The sequence below is a fragment of the Echinops telfairi genome, unplaced genomic scaffold, assembly GCF_000313985.2.
Source record: "Echinops telfairi isolate 266 unplaced genomic scaffold, ASM31398v2 ScPeMD7_25;HRSCAF=90, whole genome shotgun sequence".
In the NCBI taxonomy this organism is placed as follows: domain Eukaryota; kingdom Metazoa; phylum Chordata; class Mammalia; order Afrosoricida; family Tenrecidae; genus Echinops; species Echinops telfairi.
This window is the reverse complement of record NW_022103922.1, coordinates 31,511,331-31,523,166: the sequence shown is the minus strand read 5'-3', so window position 1 is coordinate 31,523,166 and position 11,836 is coordinate 31,511,331. Positions and strand designations below refer to the sequence as shown.

General features: G+C 52.2%; 1 protein-coding gene across 1 annotated transcript in view; it reads left to right on the top strand.

Annotated features, from left to right (window-relative positions):
• Positions 1-8,611: 8,611 nt before the first annotated feature.
• Positions 8,612-11,836, top strand: part of AQP7 (aquaporin 7) — a 20,827-nt gene continuing 17,602 nt past the window's right edge. Inside the window, 2 exon segments of the mRNA XM_013007167.2 lie at positions 8,612-8,637; positions 9,620-9,696. Coding sequence (XP_012862621.2) covers positions 8,612-8,637; positions 9,620-9,696 — 103 coding nt within the window.

The following is an 11,836-nucleotide window of genomic DNA, read 5'->3' as shown; positions in this document are numbered from 1 at the left end:
CTGTTACAGGAGTGTCTCCCTGCAGTCCTGACTCTTCTCAATCCATTCGCCAACAGGTCCTCACGTTCCTTCTTGCCGTTCCAGCCAATCAGAACGTCAACCACAATCATATTGTTAAGCCACCTCTTCTGCCGTCACCCCCCTGGCCATTTGCTTAGATAGTCTCTCATCTAATGCCAGTTTGGTGCTCATGCTCTGGGAATGTCAAATGGCAAGACTTGGTGTTTGTTCTAAAAGCTTCATGGAAAGGCAGTCAAGAAGTCGTATCCAAAAGGCGGTGTAAAAGCTATGGCAGAGATGTGCACGGTGTCCTGGAAGCCAAAGGAACTGGTGTCTCAACCTGCCTGGGTGGGAAGGGAAGGTTTCACATCGGCTGGGGCACTTGAATCGGCTTAAAAAGATTAACAGGGTTCTGTTTGTAGCCATGAGAGGTTAACAGCAAACACAGAGGTGTGGAAACAACACTGAGTGCTTAAGGCTGGCCAAGCTGAGATGCTTGGACATTGCGCACGCAAGGCGGGAAAGGAAGCTCAGAAGGCAGCAGGCAGGAGCAAGACATGGCAACTTGGGGGCTAGCCTGTTGCTGTGGAGAATTGATGAAGGGGAGACCAGGATGCCGAGGAAGATGCTCCTGAAGATGGTACTGATTTGGAGTATGGAGAAGGGGCCTGAGGAGAGCCATGGCAGCAGGGGTAGGGAAAGGGAGAGGACCTGGGAACAGAGAGAGGAGGGCTGATGAAAGGGCCCAGTGGAGTGATCTAGAGCCATGGCTTTAGAGCCATGGTTGTAAAGGGCATTCTTGGGAAGTGGGAGATTTGGGGAAAGGTTAAATGAGGCCCTTAGAAGAAATAAAACAGAATGGGCCTTGGGGAAGCTTCATCTTGCTCACAGTGGACACATTCTCTGGAACGAGCAGTCCCTAGACGCGGACAGCATGTTTGGTTGACGGAGAGCAAAGAGGAGGGAACTCCTCCGGGAGATGAGTTGACCTACTTGCCACCATGTACAATGGATCAAAACAGGTGCACAATCCTGCGGATAGCACAGGAGTGGTGGCGTTTCACTGTGTTGCACATAAGGTGGCCGTGAGTGGGAGCAACTAACGACAGCCCCCGCAAGGAGAAGAGGTAGGGTTGAGGCTGTGGGTTTGCTGCGGTAGACACTCAGGAGAAGGTGTCTGGGAGAAGAGTGGCACGCTCGGTGGCCATTGGCTCTGCAGTGCGGGGGTGGGGGTGGGGTGGAATCTGGGCGTTGGCAGCCAGCCTGTGGTGGGAGAGGCCACCCAGATGAGTAGGACCACTTCTCCCCTTGACACAGGAGGCACCCCCTTAGAACCTGCGGGATGCACAAGACCACCAAAATGTTTGGTTCTTTAAAATCGTTTTAACTAATCCACTTGTAAGTCAAGGAAAGGGTACATTATTATCATCTCTGTCTCTATCTCAACACAATTATGAAAGATAGTTTGTAATACTTTTTAAAGAAGAAAGAAGTTCATGAAGGCTAATGTGTCCCTAAAACCCCCAAAGAAACTCACTGCCATGAACTCTATTCCAACGAAAGGACAGGGCAGAATGGTCCTGGCCAGTTTCTGGAGCCACTAACTGCAAGGTCAGCAGTTTGAAGCCACCACCCGCTCAGAGGGAGACAGAATTTTCTATACCCACGAAGAGTTACAGTCTCAGAAACTAATGGGCCAAGGGCCCATGAAAAGCAATTTGGCCTGAGCGTGTGTAGGGGATTGCTACAGAGAGAATATGAAGGAGGCGAGAAGTTGACTATCCTGAGCCCTTGAGCATAACCTATTGGTGATATTTCTCCTCCCCATCAGGCACCACCCTTGTCTCTCCAAGATAGAGATGCAGTGGGACATCCTCATGCAGGGCTGGGAGACAATGCACCTGGGCTTGACTCATCCTGGGCCTTGGGTTGTGCCCAGAGTAGAACAGACAGGGCCTGGCTGCTCAGCCCTGTCTGGTGCACCCCGGGAACTATTGCTGGGGAACTGGTAAGGCCCCACCCTGGGTCCCTTGGTTCCCTCAGCCTTCCTGGCTGAGACTCAATGCCTAGGGGTGCCTGGGCCCCAGCCACTGCCCACAAAGACCTCTGTCTTCCTGGAAACCTGTAAATTGAATCCCACGTTTCCATAGACTTGCGTGTGGCCATTTCAACTCTGCTTTACTGCCAAAGAAGGGCAAGCACGTCCTTGGGGTCTCTGCTCCCTGTTTGTCCTCTGGGGTCTTCTGTGTGTGAAGAGGTTCTGGATTGGAGTAGAGATGGAGGAGGGAGTTTACAGGGAGAGCATCTCAGAGAGCCCTGGGGGAAGGCAGGGAGGCTGCGTGGAGGGCAGGGCAGTCACATCCCACTCTCAGGCTCCTGGGCCAGCCTCCTTTTTCCAGCTGAGCAGGAGGGTGAGTAGCCAGGACCCTGCCCTGGGGGAGCTGAGATGGGCTCCCTGCCCACCCTAAGCCCCCTGTGCCAGGCCCACAGCCCCTGACCAGATCAGATAGGGCACGTTCCTGCAGTGAGCTGCCCGCTGACTGGGACTGTGCTGACGCAGGTGGGAAAATATTAACCCGGCGGAACGGGCCATGCTCAGCGCTGTGAGCCCGCATGTGTGTGTCTGTGCCCACAGAAGCTTCACATGCAAGGCCAGGCACTGATATACATGTGCGCACGTGCTTACATACGTGTACACAAGGGGGCTTCAATACATCTGTGGGAAAATGGGATTTCCATTATGTTTGTGTTTAAATTTTAAAAATTATCATGAGTTGGAACTTAATAGATATATCGGATGATTCCATAGTTCAATCACGCCAAGCAGAATTGTACATTTGCTACCACAATCGGTTTCCAAACATTCTTTTTCTACCTGGACTCCTTGACATGGTCTCCCATTTACCCCGCCACCACCACTGTATCCCCCCTGTCCCCGAATCCAGGATGTTTTTGAAGGCCCCTTGTACAGAGATCCAGAGGCTGCTCACCCAGGCAAGGCCCGCAGTGTCCTCTCCCATCTGCTTCTCTTCCACGAATCCCGCCAGAAGGCCCTCTTCCAGGAAGCCTCCGCAGACCGCTCTCCTCGCGGTGTGAAGTGAAAGGCCTGAGCCCAAGCTCTCATTCCTGGCCTGGGCTCTATCTTGGATCAGGCCTGCATTGGACTTCTGGTTTCTCCACTGATGGAATGTGTGCCTTTAGGCAAGGAGCCTTGCCTCCCTGGCCCTGGTTGCCTTAGGATTTGGTCTGGAGGCCAGGCATGCTTCTGGGAAGGGTGACAACCTGGGCACAGGTAGTCCTGGGCACAGATGGCCCTAGTGATCTGGTAACTGATGGGTGTCAGGGTTGGAGGCTGTCTGGGTCTTGCCTGTGCCCCCGCCTCTCTCTAGCTTGGCCTCCTGTTCTCACCTGGTCTCTAGGGACAGGTGGCAGAGCGCTAGCCTGGAGGTTCTAACTCTGAGTTGGGGTTGGGCAACTTCCTCCCTTGCCACGAATCTGTTTCCCTACCAGGAAGATGTGTGGGGAAGGGGACACTTACCTGTGTGCAGCTCCCGAGTCCTCCCTGATCTGAGCCGTCTGGGTGTCTTCGTGGCTCCCGAGTGACCAGGGTTCCTTAAGCAACCACATTGCCCTCAGCTAGGGCAGCTCCTTCCTCACCTACTCACCATGGGCTCAAGGCAAACTTTTAGATAGCCGTTTTTGTGACAAGCTGTCAGTGAAGTGGTGCTGGAAACAGGGAATGCGCTGACGTGATCGACCTGACCCACGCTGCTGGGCGAGGTGTTGTCGGGTCCTTTCTGGCCACTGTGACCTCCTGTGACCCAACAGAACTGCCCCATCGTGTTTCCAAGGCTGTCATCTTTACAGATGTTTGCAATCACATGTCCCAGCGCTCTCCCAGCCAGCCTTTCGGGGAGCAGTGGAGCATGTCACTGTGAGGCCACCAAGGGCCCTGGGTAGTTTTATGCATCTGAACTTTTTCGGAGCATTTCCAAGAGCTCAGAGGAGTTTTTACGTCTTTAGGGGGGTCTTTGTTGTTGTTTTTTCATCCCAATTTTTCAAACTTTCAGTATGCATTTCTATTTCTAAGTGGGGTTTGGATTGGGTCTACTCTATATTGTTCACAACCAGGACTTGAAAAAAGAGAAGACTTAGATACATTAGAGACAGCTTAAAAGGAACAAACCATGTCAAGCAGTCCACAGGGGTACGCTGTCCCCAGGTGGCTGTGAGAGAATGGAACTGTTCCTGCTGCACGGGGCTTTCAGGGACTGATTTTCTGGAAGGAGATTGCCAAACTTTTCATCTGAGGTACCTCTAGGTGCACTTGAAGGACCCACTTTTTGGTTAGTAGCAAGCACAGTAAGTTTTTGGACCCCCTAGGGACACATACCTCCCCCTCACTCTTCTTTCTGTCAAGTTCAGTGCAACGCATCGTGATGCTATAGGATACAGTGTACCTGCCCCTGCAGCGTTCCCACAGCCTGCTGGCAGGCCCCGCCCATTGGAGTGCTCCGCCACAGCACCCTCAGCGGCTCTTAGGGACTCCGGGGACAGGGACAGCTCTTTGGAGGATCTTTTGACTTGTTTTACTGTTGATCATAAAGTGGTAAAGGAAAATAATCTGAATTTTTAAAACTTATTTTCTACTTTTTAAAAATCTCCAGCCCAATAACAGACAATTGTGTCTGCTTGACTTGTTTGGCTAGGTATTGGTACATATTTAAAATTTCTGGTAGGGTTGAACATTAATGTGTCCAACGACCAGCTCACATTTGACGATCGTTCGTGTAGTAAGAGGTTGGCACGCGGATGTTTTCAATTTTTGCATGGCTGACAAAACTTAAACTAAGAAAAGAAAGCCATTTCCAAGAGACCAAACGCATAAGGCACATCAAAGTCTCCAAGCATGCCCTGTGGCGCAGCAGTATTACCACTTCATTTTCCATCTGTTTGTTGTTTTCACCCAGTCGGGGTTTGACCTCATGATCGGCTGCTGCCTTCACCCATGATTTCCTGGGTCCTTCTCAGCCAAAGGGGATGAGTGAGAGGGACCTCCCTCCCGCAAGCCTGTTTCAACGGTGGAGAAGCAGACCAGGAACAGGGGGAGCGGAGGCTGTGGATGTGGCAAGGCCTCCATCACTGGCTCTCTTACAGTTCACCTGAGAGCCTATGACGACAGGATCCCAGCTGTCCCCTCTTTGTACCTCCCCTTACCCACGAGTCCCAGAAACTTCCCTAGGCCCTCCCTAGACGAATGTGTGTCACAACTCTGACGCAAACGTCTACCCTCGCGCTCTGTTTAATGGCCTCTCTTCTCTCTACCACCTCCTCAGCCTCCACTTCCATGCTGGGGCCTGGCTCTAGCCTCCTCAGCAAGCGCTCTCCACAGCCCTGCCTGGCTGGCCTCTCTCCAGCACCCAGTTCTAGGACAGGGGTCGGCAAACTTTTGAGATTGGAAAACCATTGCTGTCCCTCAGAACAATGAAAACTTTATTCAAGAGCCCTAAATAGATATTCACAAAGAAATGAAAGCACAATGATCTGAATCATGTCCTTTACATTTTTAAGAGAGGAAACTGTCATCGTTTCATTTTCAATTTTACTTCGGAGCCACACAGATGGACTGAAGGCGCTCTGGGCAGCTTGAGGGCCGCAGTTTGCCGACCCCTCTCTAGGTTACTGCTGTCTCCCTCTCTCCTGGTTCCCCTTTGCCTGCACACAGTCTAAGTGTCCCTCCTAAGCCACTCCTTCTCTGTCATCCCCAGGTGACACCGTCTGGGCCCACAGTCCCTTAACGCCCTGGTGAATACCCTGGGGCTGGGCATTCCTGCCATCTTTATCCCGAGCCCTGGCTGCTTGTGCCAGTGTGCTTAATACCTCAAGGGGTGAGGGACCCCAGCTTGGCTACTTTGCTCCCCTCCTTCAAAGGTCCTCAGAATAAAGCCTGGCCCCTCGGCCTGTGAGATGAAGCCCTTCATGAGTTGCCCCTGCACAGTCTTCCTCATCATTGTCCCCCTGCCATCGGGTCAATCCTGACTCGTAGGGACCCGCTAGGACAGAGTAGAACTGCCCCCGTGGGTTTCCCAGCGTGTAGGTCTTCACGGGAATAGAAAGCTTCCTCTTTCTCCTTAGAGCAGCTGGTGGTTTCAAACTGCTGACTTTGTGGCTAGCAGCCCAAAGCACAGGCCACTATGCCACCGGGGCTCCAGTCATTCCCAGTGTGCAGAATAATATTAAGTTTGCCCTCATTCTAAGGGAAGAAGGGTCGGTGCCCCCCCCCCCCCTGCTGTATTAGGAGGAGTGGACATAGGTCATATTTCAAGGGCACGTCACCATGTCACCTCTTCTGGAGAGCTTTGCCCCCTTGCAGGCTTTGGTAGCAGTCTCCCGTACTCCTCTCCCCTGAGCACAATGCATTCTAAGTTACCCTTGTGTGTCTCCCTCTCTCCTGAGACAGATGGGCCTATGCTTCTCCGCCTTTGGGTTCCCAGCACCCGGCCCAGCCAATGAGCTCAGGGCTAGGTCCCGACCCAGGGTGGAACGCCATCCAGCATACCTACAATGGTGAAGAGGCCGCAGGAGCAGGCAGTGCTGTGCCTAGGGTCACTATGGGCTGGAACCTATGTGTGGACAACAGAGGGAAGGAGGGGGTGAGGTGGGTTGGGGCAATGCAGACTCCAGGCCTGACCTGGTCTTTGGCACCCTCTAGAGGACAGTTTTTGTTCCCAGAGAGGGGCTTTAGGCAAACAAATTCTCCATTCCTATGCCAACAAGTGGGAGAACAACGGTGGTGGTGGGTGGATGGGTGGGTGTTACTCCCTTAAAGAGTTACCGTCTTGGAAACCCACAGGGGCATTTCGGCCCTGCCCTGTGAGTCGGCAGGCACTATGAGTTGGAAATCACCCGCTGCCTCATAGTGTGCAAACCAGCAACAGTTCCTCGACCCCCCACCCCTGTTCCCCACCTTAGCTAAGCACGAAGTCACCTGCACAAATTCCAAAATGCCCTCTCCTTCAAGGTCCAGTGAGACCCGGGCCCCCGGCCGGCCCCAGCAGTTATCTGGATACGGCACTTCCCGGGTGGGTCACTGAGCTCCTACCCTCTTGAGGGTAATTTCTACTCTGTGTCCTACTTTGACTCCTTCACAGAGCCTGCTGTACCCGAGGCCATTCCTGAAGCCAGTCCCCAGGTTTTCCTTCTCTCTCAGGTGGGACTGTCCAGAAGATCAGGTCCAGGCTTCTCCTTTCTTCCTCAGAACAGGGCCACCAGAGTGCCTTTGTTGTTGTCCGGCTCACAGCCACCCGTGTGCAACAAACGCAAACACTGCAGGTGCTGTGCAGACCCCACGGCCATTGTTGTGCTTGAGCTCACGGGTAGCCACGGTGCCATGGCATCTCATCGAGGACCCCTTCCTCCTTTCGCTGATCTGCTTTGCCCGGCATAATGGAGTCAGCCCCTAACAAATCACCACATGCCCGGCAGGAGCCATTGTACAGCGATAATAAGTAATGATGATAGTAAAGCCATAGAGAATAAGAAGAGAGAGGTAGAAGAGAGAGTGAAATAAAGGAGTCAGACATATTTTGTAGTAGCACGCTCACCTCAGCCCCGCCTGGTGGTCCATGTGGGGATGTGGAAGGTGGGAATTGCAGGAGTGAGCGAGAGTGATTTCTTACTAACCAAGGCTTATATATCTTTTGGGGACGTGCAAGCTCCCTAATTACAGGTAAAGACATACATCACAGGAAGGGGTTGCATGATAGGTAATACAGTAATGGGAGGGGGATGATCTAGGGGTGTATGCGCTATAGGAAGAGAAGGGATTAAGGGTACACCATGTGACAAGATGGGCTGATCCTAGATTCATGATGGCAGCCTAACCTTGATTTCCCTTGAGCTGGACACTTGATTTAGTCTAAGCTTTCAGAGGAAGCAATCCACTGCCCTTAACAGCAGGGAGTGAGCCCCACCTATGGTGAGATAAACAATAATGTCTGATTGCTCTGGATGGCTGAATGCCTACAGGGAGACTATCTCTAAACATCTGACCTCCCACCTTGTGCTGGCAAACAGCCTCTAATGTTTGGCATAGCTTTGAGGAAGACAAAGCTGGGAAACGTCTTTTTACATCCCACAGATCCTGCTGGTAGCATGTCCAAAGTAGGTGCAAGGGAGCCTCACCAGCTGTGCTTCCAAGGAACATTCTGGAAGTACTTCTCCCGAGACAGATGTTTGTTCCCCTGGCCTGCCGCGGCACATTCAACATGCCTTAGCAGCCCTGCAATGCAAGCGTGTCCGTTTTCCTTCCCTCTTCCTTTTTCACTGTTTGCCTTTCACACGCATATGAGGTGGTTGAAAGAACAAGGTCAAGTTCACCTGGCTTAGCCTTCAAAGTGACATCTTTGCTTTTTAACACTTTGATGAGATCTTTCCCAGGAAATGTGCCCAAGGAGATACTTGCATGTTCTCCACGGCTGGAAGATGAGCTGTGATCGTGGCTCAGAGTAAAAGGACACCTTTGACAATGGCAGTCCCTTCTCTGTTTATCTTGATGCTGCCTGCTGGTCCAGTCCTGAAGATTTGTTTTCCTTTTGTGGAGGTGTCACCCATGCTGCAGGCCTTTGATCATCATCAGTAAGTGCTTCAAGTCCTCTTCACCTTCTGCCGGCAAGGTGTGTCAGCTGCACGTCACAGGTCCTTCCTGAGCCTCCCTCCAATCAGGATGCTGAGTTCCCCATCGAGTGGAGCTTCTCAGACGATTTCCTCGGCATACAGATGGAATACAGTCAGTGAAAGGGACAACCGTGCTGCACACAGGGTTTTCGGATTTTAAACCACACAGTCCTCCCTTATTCTGTACAAATGACTGCCTCTTGGTCTATGGACGGGTTCTGCATGAGCACAATGAAATATTCAGGAATTCCCCCTTCTTCATATGTTGTTCCTATGTATCCTGATCCACACGGTTAACACTGCCTTTGCGTGGTCAATAAAACACAAGGAAAAAACCCACAAAAAACAAAAAACAACAAAAAAATAAAACACGAGGAAACAGTTTGTGGGAGATCATTTTAAAAATGGTTGCAGCAGGACATTGCCAGAAGTTCACACCAGATTCAGAAGAAGACGCCGAAAGAGGGGTCTCTGCTGGTATGAGCTGAGTCTTGTGGAAAGTAGAGACAACCAGAAAGATGTTGACTTGGGCTTTGTTTTTTCACTTGTGTTTTACTGACAAAGCAAAGGCTTTCCCCCAGCTGGGGGTTCAGGTGCATCCCGGAGTGGCTTCCTGAGGCTCAGGCTAAGTCCCCGGCGAGAGCTGGACCTCTGGCCTGGAGAAGCAGCCCTTCCTGCATAGCCATGTGGCCCTGGGCTCCCTTCCAGAGTGCTACCTCTGACCTCACAAGGGCTGCCTCAGAACTCGGCCTCAGAACTCTTGTCTCCGAGGCTGGCGGAAGGGAGGAAGGATGCTATTTTAGGCAGTATGTCTGGGCTTCGTTCAACCAGCACTGCCAAACCCCTGTCCCACTGACCTCTCCCCTGGAACAGCAGGAGCTGTGCTCAGGCCTTGGGAAGAGTTGAGAGATAAGTTCTGGTAACATAGGCACTGAGGGCCCAGTCTGAGCTTGGGACAGTCGTGGAAGAAGATCAAGGCCAACTTTAACAGAGCTACCCAAGGGCAGAAACTAAGGCAGAGTGAGTGGGGCTCCCGGCCGGGCTGGAATAGACGGCCTCTCTCCAGGCACCAGACAATGAGGAGGTAACTGCGGGGATGTCTTGGGAAGGAGTCCCCGCTGGTAGTTGGAGGCCTGGATTTTTGTTCAAGTTGCTATGTGAATAGGCATGCCACAGCTTCTTGTCTCGCTCTCTCTCTGGCCCTTCCGTGTAACCACGGGGCTGTTGTGAGACCCAGAGCCTGGGGGTCTATCATGGGCTGGGCTGTCAGCAGGGGGTGGAGGTGGGATGGTGGGATGGGGAGAGGACTGGGAGATGAGGACACTGTGGTTTGCTAGCATTCCTTCCCTGAAGGTCCCTCCGGACGAGCTGGGCTGGGCCTGCAAGGTTGGGGCTTGTGCTACAGCTAGAGGGAACATACAGGAAGAGGAGAGAGCGGGCCAGCTTCAGGCTGTCATTCAGAGAAGAAAATGAGAGTACCTGGGGGGATTCGTAGGAAGGTGGGGGCTTGGACGGAATGTTTTTTGTTTAACACTTTGGTGTGTATGTATTGGGTCTACGTGGATGTCTGTGTTTGTGTACTCAAGGAAGAGCCCCTAAAATGTCTCAGCTTTAAGGCAGCCGCAAGAGTGCTTGCGGTCAGACTGAAATCATATTTATCTGAACATGTGCGCGTGGAGCCACTGCAAGAAGGTTGGGCTGCAGGCTTGGAAATGTCAGGAGGACCCCCAATGGTCCAGGGGCCAGGGGTCCTGAGACCAGCCTGATTGGAGAGGGTGGGACTCAGGGGCCTCTTCCCATTGGTTGAGGCACATTCACGCCTCCCGCTGCCTCCCTGCTGGCTTGGCTTGGTTGAGAGCTTCACATTGGCAGGAGCTGCCCTGGTGGCTGATCCGCCCCCCGGAGGGGTTGGGGTCTGATGAGAATGTGGGACTAAGTTCTCTGTGCTCCAGCCCTCCCTAGTGACCTCTCTCTCTCTGGCTCCACAGTACGTCAAACCTAAAAGACCTCACATGCCTCCCCCAGGCAAGCAGTCTCAGGAAGCCTTCTCTCGCCTCCCATCCACACAGCCCAGGGATCTCTTGTTTGTCTTCCACCTCCCCAAAGCATAGCCAAGCACAGGCTGGGTCCGAGAATGAAGGGAGGCTCAGGAAGGCCTGGGTGAAGGTCAAGGGGCTGTTCTGTGCGTTCTGACGGCTTGAAGGTCAAGGGGCTGTTCAGTGCGTTCTGACGGCTTCCGTGTTGATGGTGTTTATCTGAGCGGAAACTCACTGCCTCTCATTCCCTCAGGCTCATCTCTCTTTTAGGTGAAACAAAAGTTGAAGTCCTTACAATGGTCATGGCCTTGCCTAGGAGTATCTGACTGCCTTATCTAAAAATCACAGGCCCCTAGCCCCTATGCTCCCTAATTCCACCTTCCCTTGCTTGATTTCACCCAGAGCGCTCCCCGGAGAACTTCTCATGTGGCAGCTGCTTTTTCCAGCTTACCTCGCCTGATGTTTCAATCAGGCGTTACCTTCCCTGCTCACTGGGCTTCTCTCTCTGGGGCCGATTGGGATTCCTTGTCTGGGCCCCCTAGAGCAACGGTTCTCAACCTGTGGGTCGAGAGCCCTTTGGGGGGGGTCGAAGGACCCTTTCACCGGGGTCGCCGCCTAAGACCATCGGAAATTAGAAATAAATATTTCATAATATATAATTACATATTGTTTTTGTGATTCATCACTATAATCATGTTCAAAATGAACATACATCCTGCCTCTCAGATATTTACATGACCATTCATCACAGTAGCAAAATTAGAGTGATGAAGTAGCAATGAAAATTGTTTTATGGTTGGGGGTCACCACCACAGGAGGGACTATATGAGTCCGTGTTTTACTTTCTCTATGTTTTCTCATTGAGCATCTACCCAAACCAAACTCACTGTCCTCCAGGTGCTGCTAACGCACAGGAGAGGGTAGAACTGCCCCTGTGAGTTTCCCAGAATGTAACTTTATAGGAGTGGAAAGATCTGTCTTTCTCTTGTGGATGGGGTGGTTTTGAACCACTGACCTTGCTGTCACCAGACCAACAGCATAAGCACTATGCCACCAGGGCTCTATGAAAGGGTCACGGCAACAGGAAGGTTGAGAACCACTGCTCTAGCTGGAGAAACCCCAGG